The sequence below is a fragment of the Plectropomus leopardus genome, chromosome 3, assembly GCF_026936395.1.
Source record: "Plectropomus leopardus strain MGB_pleo_1.0 chromosome 3, ASM2693639v1, whole genome shotgun sequence".
In the NCBI taxonomy this organism is placed as follows: domain Eukaryota; kingdom Metazoa; phylum Chordata; class Actinopteri; order Perciformes; family Serranidae; genus Plectropomus; species Plectropomus leopardus.
In genome coordinates, this window is record NC_142178.1 from 20,329,447 (window position 1) to 20,346,030 (window position 16,584).

The 16,584-nt window shown below is 40.5% G+C and overlaps 1 protein-coding gene across 2 annotated transcripts in view; it reads left to right on the plus strand.

Moving 5' to 3' along the window:
- Nucleotides 1-6,712: 6,712 nt before the first annotated feature.
- Nucleotides 6,713-16,584, plus strand: part of LOC121941811 (voltage-dependent T-type calcium channel subunit alpha-1H-like) — a 64,474-nt gene continuing 54,602 nt past the window's right edge. For both annotated transcript variants that reach the window (XM_088075848.1, XM_088075847.1), the window contains exons 1-2: nucleotides 6,713-7,020; nucleotides 9,163-9,448. In XM_088075848.1, coding sequence (XP_087931974.1) covers nucleotides 7,003-7,020; nucleotides 9,163-9,448 — 304 coding nt within the window. In that variant the 5' untranslated portion in view covers nucleotides 6,713-7,002. The remainder of the gene's footprint in view (nucleotides 7,021-9,162; nucleotides 9,449-16,584) is intronic.

The window sequence follows — 16,584 nt, forward strand, 5'->3', positions numbered from 1 at the left end:
CATTTTTTAATTAGCACTGAGCACAAAGTACACTTGAGGCTGATTGGAATGACATTAGCTTTGCAGGTATTTTAACAAAAACTAAACTTCAAATTAAAATTTAGACACGATTATGGCACTAGATGAAAAGTTCTGGCATTTCCAAAGTTACACTTAATCCTGAGGGCGGACATGAACGTTTGGACCAAATTTTCAAGTTAATCCATCCAACAGTTGTTGAGACATTTCACCTGAAACCACAAAATTGAACCTTATGGTGGCGCTAGAGGAAACGTCAGGGGATCACCAAAGACAGTGTCATTTTGTCTGGGAACAACAAATGTCTCTACAAAATTTAATGGCAATCGACCAAGTAGAAGAAATTTCAGTTTGGACAAAAGATGGTGGACCAACAGACCAAGAATTATGTGCTTACGTGCTTTTACAAGTAATTTTAAATTAAATTTTCCAAAGATACCTCAGAATATGAGTATTATCACCCTGTTTCTCCTACACTTCCTGTGGATTCCTGGTATACCCTGTAATTATGTAATATGTGCCAGGTAATTTAAAAAATACTTGCAGTGTAATTTCTTTTTAGACCCCATCTAAATGCAAATTTGTTACTCCCTATTTTCTGTGCTTCACCCATACCTATAAGTATTTTATTGATAACCTGTATAAACAACATTTATGCTGTAATTTGCAGGCTGCAGCGTTTTACCACAAATACTTACCACTGTGTATATAAATAAGCATTAAGGTAAAGACTCAGGGGCAGGAAAAAGTGATTAACAGAGACAGATAATTACTGTTGTGTCCTCTGTCCCCCTGCTCTGAAAACGGAAACTTTAAGAAGCTGACATCGACACCGCTGACCATGCCGTGTGTGTGTGCGCACTGATAACCTCTTCATGTGCTACTACTGTAACCAGGTCAAGTAAAGCAGCAGGCGGGCTCAGTGTCACACTGCTCATGTGTTCTGGCACACGTGTGCATGTACAGTATGTGTGCATTCGCGCCATGTATCAGGATGTGCCCTAAGGTGGTTGTCATGGCAATTTCAATGATTGATCAAAATTATTGATCTGTAATCGAATTCCAACTGTGTGTGTGTATTTGTGACAATGGCATGGAATAAAACACTTCCCTGTATATAATGTTATGTGATGGTCACCATGGAAACACACCCAAGGGGCGCCTACCACACACTGATAATAATGTTTGGCCTAGATACCCATCCTCAACCGATAACAGAGGGAATGTATCTCTGTGTGTGTGTGTGTGTGTGTGTGTGTGTGTGTATATTTCAGTGACTAATGTAAACCATCATTTGAACACACCACAGTGACGGAGCTGGAGTAAAAAATGCATGAAATGATTCTGTGGAGCAGAAAGAGTCTTGCATGAGTTACACGAGACAGCAAGTGTGAGAAGGATGAGACGAGCTGGAAGGAGAGGGAAAACGAATGGCAGTGGGAGTGGAATCACACAGCTAGGGAGACCCAATAACAACCGATTACTACCAAACGCACGCACACACACACACACACACACACACACACAAAAACACACAGAAACACTGAGGCTTCCAACACTGCTCATCAGTTTTCTTCTCGGGGAGAGTGAGATGTTAGCCGTGGAGGTCTGCGTGTGTTGTCCTAGATATCTTTAACTGTGTTGTTGAGATATACTAAATGTTTGATGTATTCTGCCGCTGCTGTAACAGTTATGATAGCTGCGAGGAGTCTTGTCTGGTGTGGGCGTTGATTGGGTATTGCACGGTGTTTCCCTACTCTGAGTAAAAATCTCATCTCAGTTTCTAGCCTCACTAGTGGTGAATATGATGGTCAGTTTGAAAATCCAACTCTTTGAACCAGAGGAAAATATCCCCACAGTTTGGTACAGACATTTCGGCACTCGGATTGACTCAGATGATCCTCTGACTTCATATCAACGCCTCCCACAGATAACAGTAATACACCTAAGATAAGATGGAACTGTGTTCTTTTTTTTTTCTTTTTTTGCAACAGTTTCTATAGAAAGCAGGAAAAAATGCAAGTATAACTTGTCAATAATGGTGCAAGCTTAAAGCATCAATAAACAGAGTTCCCAAATCCACAAAATCCAAAATTGCCTATAGTAGCCCATGTGTATGAGAATGCCATGTATCTTCAATATCAAACTTGAAGTGCAGGTACGTGTACGGGGTTAATTCAAAATGTTTGATGATTACTTCCCTGATATTGCATTTGATACCTCGTTTAGAAAGTTATGACAAGATAGAAATAACTTACAAATGAAGACAAATAAAAACATAAAGTGACAATGCAAAGTGTTAAGCCATCACAATCCACAAGTCTCTGCAATGCTATCACTGAAATGAATCGCATTCTTCCAAAAGTTGTTCCCTCATTTTGTGTTTTAATGATGGTAGTAGAGCGCAAAGTCCCTCTCATACTCATCAAAGGTCCAGTTTAGGATTCAGTGGCATCAGGCTACAGATTGTGTGTAGGATGACTACAGTGGCCAACACGAAAACGTGCATGTCCTTATCCAGAGCCAGTGCTCCATTTGTCAGTTCTAACTGTAGAGCAACATTTAGAAGGACTCTGTGGGGGAGGACCGCTCATTATGTAGATACAAACGGTGATGAACTAATGAAAACATAGTTATGAATATTATATAACATTGCTGCCTACTGATGCTCCTTAAGCCTACACACTGCAGCTTTAAACCATTTTATGACCCCTTGTGCCCTGTAAGGAAACATCTGCATGTCTTATGATTCTCCTGTCTGCAAACTTATGACCACAGGCCCATCAGCCTTAGTTTTATATTGAGATAATGTTTACATAGCACGCTAACATGTTACCGTTAGCACTCTATCAAGCTAAAACTTAGCATGTTACACTTAAATGCTAAATATTAACAAGTTAACAGGCTTACAAGCCCCAACTTATAAGCGAGGATCATTTTAGCAGGCTAATAAGCTACCATTTTACATATAAGACTCCTTATTTTCTATACAAGCTAACTGTGGGCATATTAACATGTTAAATAACACATATGACATGTCAACTCAAATTATGCAAGTGGTACAGCAGAGGCTGAAAAAGTGATTTATCTTGAGGCAATATGAAGCCAATTTTTAGCTTGCATTATTTGCACAAATGTATGTGCTTTAAGTGCTTATTTTGGTCTCTCCCTTTTTCTGACCTCTTGTAGGCCTATCTATGCATTTATTGGGATAAGTGTTAGTTTTTCACCTAACCTGACTTCATATGCAGTCGGACCTCCACTAAAATCTGCATCGCTTTCAGTCTGAACACACCTTGACAATGTCGTGCTGAGCCTAACAAGCAGAGTCGGAAATGGCCACAGTATGGCGGATAAACCCTTTTGAGCTAAGTAACAACAAGGCTTTTCCTTTAGTACAGCAAATTTGATTTATTTTGCCCTGCTAGTAGGATCTAAAAATAGCTAAGTTGTCTGTCTATTTTTGATGTCTCTAAATTTGTTTTCTAGCATGTAATGAGCATTATAGCCTCTCAGAGCTGCTACCGTGGGACTCTTGTTTTCTGACTAATGGAGTGCAAACATTAAACAAAACATCCCCAGAAAATTATTTGGAGGCAATATGTAGATATTAAAAAATTAGCAGGAGAGCATTTAAGACTAGTGCTCCCTGTAAGCTGTTTGCTTAGACCTACTGTAAACTGTAGTTCTAATATTAGTTCCCAAAGTGGGATCCTGGGACTGCCCGGGGGCCTTCAGGGAATTGGATGGAGCCCCCGGAAAAATGAGCAGAAGTTGAGTTTCAGCTCTATTTTAAGACGTTAAAGATGCCTATTCTGCCTTTTTCACTCTGTGCCTTGTTGTTACCATCTCAGTCTCACTGTGAAAAATACACTTCTAATTGATGAGGGTTCATTAAAAAAACATGTTATTTATGATATGCAAATTAATCAAGGGCTAAATTAAACCATGGTGGTAAGTAACAAAGGACATTTACTACAGTTTTGAGGTACTTGCAATATACTTGAGTCTTTCCATTTTATGCCACGAAATATCTCAACTTCAATTTACGCCTAGTTGATGCAAATATTTACAAGCAGTGGTGTGGACTTGAATCACATGACTTGGATTCTAGTCACAAATTTGATGACTTCAGACTCGACAAAATCAAAAAAGACTTGCATATCAACTTGGCTTTTTACATCAGTGACCTTCCCCCCATGCCCAAAGATTGTGTTATTTAAAAACAATTCAATTAATTTTCATTCATTGCGTGGTTCAACCAACATTAATGCTATTCATTTACAGCAAGTCAACACTTAATTCTCCAGATGATCCACATTGTTTGAATCAATCTGACAGCATCCAACAGAGTGGTCAACAGAAAACAAATTGCAGTATGCAAAAAGTGTGGATCGAAAATTACATACAGAGACACAACTTCCATGCAACATTTGAAGCTGCAAATAAACAGTGAGTAGAGGCTAATTTTAACATTGCAGGCTAATGCTTTACTAATCTCAAATGTTATTAATCTAATGTTAAAATGGCATTTTGTGAAAAGCAAATTATGACTGGTTTGGGACTGGAGACTCAAAGTTTAGGATTTGGGACTTGTCAGCCTTTGGAGTTGACTCGAGACTTGCCTGTCTTGACTTGGGACTTGAATGCAAAGACTTGAGACTAATTTGTACTTGCAAACATTAACTAGGTCCCTGCTAGCTGCTTTTTCTGATTATAATTTTGAACCAGATAATCATCTTCTAAAATATTATATGTTTATATTTATATTAGAATATTATATTAGTGTTTTTACTTTTGATGCTTGAGAACATTTTACTAAAAAAAAACCCATTGCATTTTACTGCACTAAGTAAAAATTTGAATGCAGTACTTCAACTTTGTAATGGAGTATATTTTACATTATGCTAATGCTACTTTCAGTGGTGGGTAAGTATTTAGTTAGTTTACTTAAGTAAATGTACTAATACCACTGTGAAACAAACAAAAGTAAAAGTCGTGCATTGAAAATGTTACTTAAATAAACGTAAGTAAGTATCATCAGGAAAATGTTCTCAAAGTATGGAAAAACAAAAGTACCCAATTAAGGAAATGAAAAATAAAAAAAATTTATCCACACACACCCCAAAATGACAAACTGTTTAAAAAGGAAAAACTAGCAAATGATTTAAAAATTTGTTAAAATACCTGCCAATGTACCCAATTCAGAAAATACAAAAACTCCCCCAAAACTAAAAAAAAATATTTAAAAAACAAGAAAATTACTTCATTGTTTATCAGAATAGTTGCCAATCATTTTTTTTTGTCAGTCAGCCAATTGATTAATTGACTAATCATTTCAGCTGTCCTTGTATAAATGATTGGTTAATTTAATTTCTAACAAAACATAATATTGTATACACTTTTCTCATGGTTTTATGCAAAAATCTTATGTAGGGGAGTAAAAGTATAAAGTGGGATGAAAAGAAAAGACTCAAGTTAAGTACAAGAACCTGACATTTGTACTTATGTAGGATACTTGAGTAGGCCACTTACTTATATTCCACCACTGGCTACTTTCACTTAAGTAAAGGATCTAGATACTTCTTCCACCACTGTGATAGATGCAGTTTTGGTCAGTAGGACGAGTAATTCCTTGTTCTCTAAAACCTGATGTGGCATAAGCTGATTTCAAGGTATTTTGTTGAAGCTCTGCCACACCTCTGGGTTTAGTCAATCGACATCCTTGCTGAGCCTGACTGTGAAGCATCATTTCTTATGTGACAGGAGCACCCCCCCGCCCACACACACACACACACACACACACACACACTGTCCGGGGTCGCTGGCTGGTGAGATAACCGCCAGGCAGAAACAGAAAGAGGGATATTGGGAAGGGGTGCACTGTGAGGCGGAGGAGAGGGGATCAGTCACATGCTCTGACTTGCTCCGTCAGTGTCAAGTTAGCCAGTATTAAGAATAAAGCTCTCACGCCAAAACCTTCAAAATAAAACAACCATAGGCGCAGATATAGTGCATATGATTGATATTATTATTTTTGATTTTTTAAATTCACTTAACTGTATGATGGGACAGCTCCAAACTGCATGGAAGCTACGAGGACAATAAAATGCAAAAAAAAATTGATCTCAAAAATACCAATTAAAAAAAATAAATTAAAAGCCAGAATGAAATGAGAAGAAAAATCACCGGACATATAGTTATTGACGGTAAACATTGTGTTTCTTTTTCTCTACGGTAAACATTAAATTTGGATAACTTGTTCCCAAGGAAACCAGGTCCTCCTAACCATTTTATTGGAGGCGGTGATTTCTATTTTATTTTCTCACGAAACACTTGCTAAGTAACTCTTTTTTCCAATTCAAACTAACTAAATAAGTGCTGAGAGAAAGCCCAAAGAATAGACTTAACTTCATGCCATATTTAACTATTAATCTGTCGACTAGTAGACATGGCAGCTATGCAAAACTAGCTAAAAACTCACATTTGTAGCTATTCAGCAGATTCTACCATTCGCCCACAAGGTAAGCTCAAGTGACAATTTCAACCGATATTTGATCAATCTATGGACGCTTTAGTACTGTAATGTAGCTTCCGGGACTAGACTGTCTTATTTTGAAGGTAATCCGAGTCCTCCCGGTCTGCCTGTGTCTGTGTGACTTGACGCGGCTCTCCCTCTCCCCGGTGCGCCTGAACTCCGGTACCTGACACCGCAGAGCGCGTCCAGCGGCAGAGGGGACGCAGACGCACGGGGGAGACGCCTGGCCCTATTTAACTTTACTTTTCCCGATTATTAAAACTTCTGCGCCACATTCCTCTCTAATTTTTTTTTCTTTTTTTTAATCCTCCCGACTGACGGACTGAGTTTGGATATCGGCAGGGAGGGGGGAGGAGGCAGAGGACCAGCGGGCTGCTCTCAGATGGAGCACCAGGGCTCCGGGAGCTCAGGGCGCACGGCGGACCCAGAGTGAATGACGCTGGTGGATGGACGCTGCTCCCCCGGTAAGGACTGCAGATAAAGTTTTTGGTTTTTGTGATATAATATAGGCTACTTTTTCTTTGCTCTCCTGTCCCGGGCACTGCGTTTTCTGGATGCCCATGGCATAATAGAAAATGTCCAGATCCTATGATGTCGCTCTTTGTCAATGGCGGTGTGTCTTCCATAAAAAAAGGGAAGAAATTAAAATAATATTCTCATGTGCAGTTATAAAGTGCTTGTGGTATACTGTTCGTGACCTTATTGTACTTTATACCAGACATATATATTTTTTACATATCACAAAATGCCACATAAATTAAGAGACTAATTTTGAGATGTTTGGTTTCATAATATAGCATTAATTAGACTGTTTTTCCTTTGAGTGCAATGCTCGGAAATGTTATAGCCTCATAGGTGTCGTCGGTATATGATATTGGTTGGCCTTGAGGAGGATATATTGCAACTGTGTAACACAAAGAGTGCAAAGACAATGTTTGAATATCTGAATATTTGGTGTTTGCTCTGGTTTTATTGAGCTTGATGTTGCTGTGAATTGTTGGTAAAGATTCTAGGCAATTTATGCATTTGTGATGAGTCTACAGTATAAAACTTAATGGCTTTTAGAGGTCTTGGAGGTGTGAATTTATTTTGTTCTGTTGACTGGTTGGGATTCAATAGGATAATTTAATTTCCACATGGCGTGGCTATTATGAGCAAGGGGGTTCATAATGAGTTTTTAAAGTGTTTTGAATGGACTCATCAGTAGGTTTTTAGCTATGCAGAAGAATGGCTTTATTTTTTTTGTTGGCTGATTGATGTGTGCCCAACAGCAAGGCCTACTATTGCATCACAACAAAAAGCCTTAAACTGTGTGGCCCTGGACTCCTCGCACAGTCTAGGCGACGTGCCCATAATGAAAATACACGGGAAAGAAAGATACTGGCAGATTCAGTCTCATTATTTTCATCAAACGCACACACACTCCTCTCTACACTGTGAGCTTGCATGCCAGCTCTCTTCTTGTCCTGTCACACTGTAGGCAGAGTATATATATGCTGCATGGTTGGCCCAGACATCTATTGTTCTGATTTTTCTTTATGTTCGTTTTCCAAATAATCCAGCTCTTCCTTCAACTTAATAACAAATTGGTAGCTTTGGAATAAATTTGCTGGAATCTCTGGGGATCAATAAGCAGTGGAATGAGCACACGGTGGACAAGTGGGGAGCGTTTGCTGTGTACTCGAGACAGTGTGGACTGTGTCACATGCTCCAACTCCCATCCTTTCCTGCCAAACTCCACTGCGCACTGCCCAATAAAGCAGAAAATGTGATGAAATAAAAAAAAAAAGAAAAGCCAAGAAATGAATCCGCTCTTGTGACTTAATTCAAACTGAGATTATCATTCAATTTGACATTTCCTACATGATATTCCAGTGCTCCGAGAAATTCCAGTCAGAACTTGTAAGAATTAACCACAGGCTGCTGTAGCTCAACATGTTACTGCGTTTTGTGAAATTTTATGTTAATTATAGCTCAGGAAAAAATTATAACTCAAAGACTATAAGTAAGACTAATCATCATGGGTGGAAAATTGATTGTAAATGGAAAAAAATACGCCCCGCTCTAGTCTTTCGTAGTAATATGAAAAAGCAGTCTAAGCTACTTTCTCTCTGTATGTCCAGATTGTTTAAAGCCAGTCTGGATTAAAAGCATCAGCAGTAATGGCCTGTTGTCATCACTGAATTGTACAGCTGTAGGATTATAATGAAGGGGTCTAAGTGCTTCCTGTTGTCTGCACTGACTCAGTGTTTGCACCTTTGCTCACATCTATTAGTTCATTCTGTTTAGGTTTTAGTAGATTTATGTTTCCTGCTCAGGACTGCCTGCTGGCTGCGATTCTTCTCCTGAAGGTCGCTTATTGTTTCTGAGAAAAACAGAAAAGGATTTTTTTTTTCTATGCTGCTTCGCTTGAGGGTATAGGGTCTCGTGGACAGGATGGCGGGCTTGACAGTCAGCGCAGTTCTGGTTTGTTTGGAGGAGCTGCAGTGCCAGCCACAATGCAACACAGCAGAAACACACACAGATACAAACACACACACACATGTATACATCCATTTGTTGGGGTGCCCTGAACAGTTTGCTGGTGCCCCTGCACCCTCTTTTAGGTTCAGGCTGTCCACAGCACGGCCATGACGGGCACCCAGGACCCAGACCTGCATGAGCAGCACAGAGGACCAACGCAGGAGGAAGGGGATGAGGAGGAGGAGGGGGAGAAGGTGCATGTGTCAGTTGAGGGAGAGGAGAGAGAGAATGAAGGGGAAGAAGAGGAGGAGGAGGAGGAGGAGGAGGAAAAGGATGAGCTGCCGTACCCCACTCTAGCACCAGTGGTTCTTTTGGCTCTGACCCAAACCAGCCCACCCCGTTCCTGGTGCCTTCGAGCTGTCTGCCACCCATATCCTTCACTGTGCACCTGAAGCACTGCAAACGTGTGTTCTGTGCTAATGCTTCTGTTTATAATGTGAGAGAGACGTTGGGCCTCATGCAAAAATGCTAAACGAACAAATTTTCTCTTATTTTTGTTTGTACCCACATTTTATTGTTAATTTGTTAGTACCCATTGATTTCTTGGATTCACAAGTCTTTTCTTATTTGTTTTTGATTTCCCTCTAACACCAGCACAAGGGGTGCACAATGATATTGGCACGACATCGGCATCAGCAGATATTGGCGAAGTGATTGTGTACAAAACATTAACCCTAAATTGAGGTATTTTTCTTGCTTTCACCATGAATTAATATTACATACATCGAAAATCATTGTGTTTCATGTCTCCATCTGCTGGTGGGCCATCACGATAAGAGTATGCATAATATAATTAACATCATATTATGATGTTAATTCCACTACAGAAGAGACTTGATGATCACTATAATTATATTGGGAAAAAATGGATATATCGATATCAGCCAAATCAGTTGTTGTATATCAGCATTTCAGATATCGGCAACAAATCCAATATTGTGCATCCCTAGCCAGTAGTGACACTCCAGACTATCACTTTTTTTTTTTTTTAACAGTGCATCAATATCACGACAGTAGAAGTTCTTGGTGGCATCTCTCCAATTCTTGGGCAGTGTCAGAGTTTTGGCACACAGCACCACACCTGCCCTTATACAGTGTTTAGGGGGCGTTACCATGCTAATAGGTTACTTATGATAAAGTGGGATTCATCATTCACCACAACATGGAAAAGCAGATTTGGATGACTAAGAACGTTTGGGGCATCTGGAGCTGACTTCTCTTATTTTCTCTCTTAACAGACAATTATGAGAAAATACAAGAGAAATTTAAGAGTGTGTTGCTGCATGAGGCCCATTGTCTGTTTGTGTTTCAGCTCTGTACTTTCTCAGAGCCGTTGTACCTAAAAGGCACCTAGCGCCGAGATGTTTATTTTATGTTTAAACACAAGCGAGGCGGGAAGGTCAGTATTGTGCATGTCCAGTGTTCATGTGTGTGTATATATGGTTCAGATATTTTATGGATGTATGTTTTGGAAGACCTCAGGTATTTCCTCGGACCCATTAGCTGTAGGAAAAGATTGGTAACATTTTTCCCTGATTGGAGGTTTCCATAGTGACAAGCACTAATGAATCTCCAGGGTTACAGTCGCCTGTCAGTAGCATTGTTACTGGCCTTCATTTATACAGCAGAAGGAGTCGCAAATAGTGAGAACTCACGTCACCTCCCGAACCTTGCTCTGCTTCTGTCTTCATCATCTCACCTCCCATTCCCCTCCCCGTCTCTCACTCTCTGTCTCAACCCCTATCCACTTTTTCTGTCGACTTGAAGGTGTGAGTGCGTGCAGTTATCAGCGCTGTCTTGTGTGTGTGAGCAGCTATGAATACTCCGAAGCATGCATAAACGTCAGCAACACCTCAGGGATTTGTCAAGGCTTTCCAAATTGAATATTTTCCACTGCTTATGACTCTATGTGTGCGTGCCAATGTGTGTGTGTGTGTGTCCCTCTGCTTGTGCGTGTGTGTCATTGTGCGCTTGTCTGTGCACGTCTGCGGGTATTTGCCATCGTCAGCACTCTGTGTACTCTATAAAATATAAATACATAATTGCTGAATAAATAAAATGTACACCAAGAGGAAGAGGAAAAAAAAACTACAAATGCCATAAACAAAACTCCTGTGTAGCCTGCTGGGCGGCTACCATGGTCGCATCCCAGAACGCTGTACGCTCACTGTGTCAGCACTAACTCACTGAACACACACTAACTCTTATACACACACATGCGAACACACACACACACACACACACACACACACACACACACACAGGCATGTGAATGCCCTCACACAAACGAGGGAATCTCCCATGGAGAAGCTCTTTAGAGGAATCACCTGGTTGCTTGGCAACAGCGTAGCTCTGCCCCGACGGCCTGGTTACTTCCGATTGCAGTATTTGTTTGTTTCTGTGTGTTTGCATGACCATACAGTGCTGCTACTGGCATGTGTCCCATTTTATGTTTATTCATGTTTCTGTACTTTATACTTAAAGTGTATGTGTGTGTGTGTGTGTGTGTGTGTGTGTGTGTGTGTATGTGTGTGTGTGCGTGCGTGCGTGCGTGCGTGCGTGTGTGTTACTGTGAGTGATCTGCGGGGGAAGTAATGTGGGTGGACGTTGTTCGACAGGGACATTAATGTGAGCGCGCTGGGAGGGGGGCAGTCCCCAAGAGCTGCAAGTCCCATTTTTTCCTGAGGTGACCCCTCCTTCCTTTCTGCCTTTTTCTGCACTCAGTACATATTACAAATTCATTTCCTATCTCCTGTCCTTCCATCTTCTCCCTCTTAAAAACACAGTCATCCTCCTTTGTGCCATGTTTACAACATACTGTAGATCTCTCCACCCCACAGCACATCTAACAAATTTATTTGGAGCAAAAACAAGATTGGCTCTTGGTATTATATAACATTCTCTTGTTGTATTCCTTCCAAGCTACATTGATTTCTGTAATTTCCTGTTTCTCTGGGAGGAGACTGTAAGTGTGGAACAAGGTTCTTACTTTGTGAAGTAGCGAGCTTCTCCATGTGCGTTATCACGCTCCTTTAAAGCACAATATATAACACACACAGAAACATGCACATGTGTGTGAGGAGGAGTGTGGGCAAACACACTCACAACTAAGCCCCTTTTACACTGCCTGTTCAGGGCGGGAATATCGTGTTGTTATACCCCCTCACCGTTCTGTATAAAAGGTACGATCACGGAAGGGAAGGGGGCAGAGTTGTCTCACCTTTGAGCCTCTCCAGGAGATACTAACAGTGCCGAAATGGTGCCTTTAAAAACAGGAGGGCCTGCAAGAAAGTGGGATTTTTTGTGATGTGTTATGCGTGCAACCCACTGCACGAGATTAGCATTTTGCAGCTAACTCAGAGAAGAAGAACAATGGCTGTAAATGTCTGCAAATAGAGAAAACAATGAGCTCCGCTGGATTAGATCAGCCGCCATATAACACAGACTTTAAATCATTGTTACTGCAATGTTATGCCATTGTTATTGTTTGGTAAGGGCTGCAGATACACGTTTTATGTCACACTGGAGGCTGACGCTGTTGTGGAACATGTAATGCCTGTCATGGCTCTTTTGATTGTGGGATATTGGAATTGAGTCTGTAATCACACGCTGGAGCGTCATAATTCCGCTGTTGTTCGATTCTGTGTAAAAATGTAAAAGGGACATAGAAAGGGACTTTGTCGCGACCTTAAGGTGCGATCTCTGTGTAAAAAGTAAGTAGACTGCAGCGACCTGTAGTAGTAGCTGTGGCCCAATTCAGGGTCTGCATTTGAAGGTCAATCACGTCACAACGCCGCACGAAGGCTGTCTCAATTTGATTGCTCCCTCAAATGCTGCCCACAAATGCGCCCTTCTTTTCCCTCTTTTTGGAGGATACACCGTTATTATCCTTCGGGGCCTTCCATATCCCAAGATTCTTTGCGTGCCCCTGCTCAGTTTTCAGAAACATTTTTCCTCTCTCGCGCATGAACCTGACAGCAGAAATCAATTGTGAGATATGGGTAAGGGCGGGAACATCTGGTGATGCAACCAGGAAATCCTCTGAAGGCTAGGCTTTAACAACGGTTGATGCAGCTTTTGGAGGTGCCTTCGCAAAAAGTCACCTCTGTAGACTGTGTAAGGCTGCGCCCTTAGAAGGATGCAGACCCTGAATTGGGACACAGCTAATGACTTGCTGACAGCCTGTCACTCGAGTGGCCCCGCCCTTAAATATTAGGGTTCCCACGGTGATAAAACACCTGGAAAAGTCATAGAATTTCATAATTACATTTTCTAGGCCTGGAAAACTCATGGAACTAGAAAAAAATCATTGAAAGTTTCGAAAAGTCGTGGAAATAGGTTGTATGTAATGTAACATAAGAGTGAATTTATTTTCTGTAGCCAATGATGTGACGTAGCTTTAATATACATCAATGTGCAACAGCGTATTAGTTGTTTTTTTATTTGTTCATTGCAAAATTTTATTGATTTTTTAACCATGTTCTTGAACGGAACCGGTTCAAAAACCAGAGCTGATTTGGTGGAAAAGGGGTAACAGAAACATACACACTTTTGGGGAGGTGCATGGGCAAACACACAAACACACAGACACACACACACGCACACGCACACACACACACACACACACACCCACACACACACAGGACATAACTTATTCAGCAGAGCATGAAACATTCAGAGCGTTTCCTTTTGTTTAAAGATGAGAAAAGCTGTATCTGTCACTCCTATACAAGTACCTTTCTCTGCATGCCTTTCTTCTTCTACGCTCCCTCTCTTTCTTTTTTCACTCATCCCTCTATACTCAATATCAATGTCTCACCCTCCTGTTTATCTCTCTCTCTCTCTGTTCCTTTTTCTAAACTGCCTCTTAATTGGGTTGAGGTGTGTGTGTGTGTGTGTGTGTGTGTGTGTGTGTGTGTGTGTGTGTGTGTGTAAGGGTGGGTGATAGGGAGACAACGATGGATAGAAGGAGGTCTTCCTCAAAGTAGGGTGAGCTGTCAGAATCATTTCAGCCAATTAACAGGATTCCTGCAAGTGTTTCCATGGTTACAGGCTGTCACACTCTAAGTGGGTGGAGCCAGAGGACTTGTCAACTTGACAGTAACTTAACTTGGCCCACCTTCAGTACAGACACTCTCTCCTTCTCTCTACTGCACTAACAGACACTGCACATGACTTTGAGCTTAACTAGGTTACATGTAATCAAGTCTGTGTGTTTGGATACCAGAGTGAAAGTGGGGGTCTAAGCAAAGAGCATTAGGAAACTAGTGAGCAGGTTGCTCATTCATGCACAGTCATTCCCATTTGAGGATGTCCATCCAAACTTAATATTTTTTAGATCAGTAACACCGTCGACTATTGGATTTATACGTTTTATTTATTTGAAGTTGATGAATTGTTTACCTTAAGTGTTATAGATCAGTTACATGTCATTAATAATAACAAGGTTATGATAAAAATGTTGTGGCTGGTGTTGAGCCTCCTCCAGCATTCCCCTTGTTTTGTCTTTTAAGGTAGCTCTTAAATTCACCAGAAAAGACCCATATTCATGACATACCAACTGCAGACTTGGTGGCCTATAAGAAAATGACAAACTTTTGTACTGTACCAAAAGGGACAGTTCACCCCAAAGTCAAAAATCCATACTTTTCCTCTTACTTTTTGAGTAATTTATCAATCTAGATTGTTTTGAGTTCCCAAGTGTTGGCGATATCGACCGCAGAGATGTCTGCCTGCTCTAGAATATGGCACTTGGCTCGTGATGCTTAAAGCGCCAAAAATAAGTTTGACAAATTCATCAGCAATGTCACTTTTCAGAAATCATGACCAGGTTACTCAAGATAATCCATAAATATTGTTGTGAGCAGTTTTATTTAGGAACTATTTTCTTTCAAACTACACCTGCCAACTGTATTACTGTGCAGAAGGAAGCGTGCATCTACTCATGGATGAAAAGCTCTTGATCATGAGATGTAAACATTAATTAATGGTGTCTTCCTTGGCTGAGCTGTAATGTTAGTGAGCTCAGTGGTGCTAGGTGAGATAGCAGCAGATTTACACTTCCTTTTGCGCAGTGATAGGGTTGCTGGGTGTAGTTTGTTTGGAAGAAAATAGTTCCTATATGAAACTGCTCACAACATGGTCTGTGTATAATCTTGAGTAATTGGGTCATGATTTCTGGAAAAAGACATCGCTATTGAGGTTTTCAAAAGTATTTTTTTTTTAAGCTTTGAGCAGCACAAGCCGAGACCATCTAGCTCCATTATGTTGGAGAGAGGGCAGACACTTGACAGCTCACATCAAACTATCTAGACTGATAAATGACACTGCAGGTAAGAGGAAAAAATTCGTTTTTGATTGGGAGATGAACTGTTTTTTTTAGTGTTGTATGAGTCACGAGTTTATCAGTTTCTAAAATCATGTTTGCACTTATAAATGTGAGCAAGTCTCTTTACTTTATTTATGTATTGTAACTGTATGTATAAGCTTGATAGACATGCTGTCTGGGAGGTTGTTTTTTAAGTGTTTTCTAAAACACATCTACCATGTTTTTTCCATGAAGATACTTGATCGTATATAAATTTTTTGGATAAAGTTAAGTTTCAACTTGATGACGGTCCTTTTAGATTAGAGTCATTAGAGTTCATTATCTGGGGAGCATGAATATCTGCACCAAATTGCATGGCAATCCTTTCAGTAGTTGTTGAAATATTTCAGTCAGGACCAAAGGATCAACCAGCCTATCCAACGGACACTGTCATCCATAGAGCCTGTAGCTTACATGGCAGATGAAGATATGCCATCTCTAAGTTAAGAAGCCATTAAAAAGGAGTGTTAATGAATGCTAGTATGTCATTAGTGAAGTAATTTTAGAATAATCCATCAAGTTTGCAGAAGTAAATTATTGTTAATAAGCTGTTAATAAATGGGGTTTTGTCCTCATTCTATGCAGAGCCTTTCCACTGGTCCACTGGAGAAGTCTTCCCATTGAATTTTAAAGTGAAGGGAAAAGACAAACAAAGTGTCATGCTGGAGGAGAATATACACAAGCCAAAGGGATTTTTTTTACAACATGGTAGCCCAGAGGTTGTTCTTCTTAATGGTTTATAACTTATATATAAAGCTATAAAAGTTACTTCTAACCTCTTAAAAAGGGTGCCTTTTGAGACAGTGGTACCACATAAAAAAAAATCTCAAACTTTAAGCAATAAGGCCATATATTCTGCATGTATCCAGATGGCCTGTGTCCCTATGGATGATCCTTTTAACATAATGAACGCTGCATATAAAAATGATCCCCCACGCTGGGTTTATCATGCGTATATCCAGCCAAGGGTGGAGGATGATGCCAGAAAGATCAGGGTGATATGATCTGATTTGATTTATAATGCCTGCCTGACCTTTATTACCTGTGTTGGCACTCGAGGAGAGAGAGTTAGAGAGGGGGGGGTTCATGAGAGACAAGGAGGGGGCTGCGGCTCTTGAAGAGGGAGGGATAACAAGAG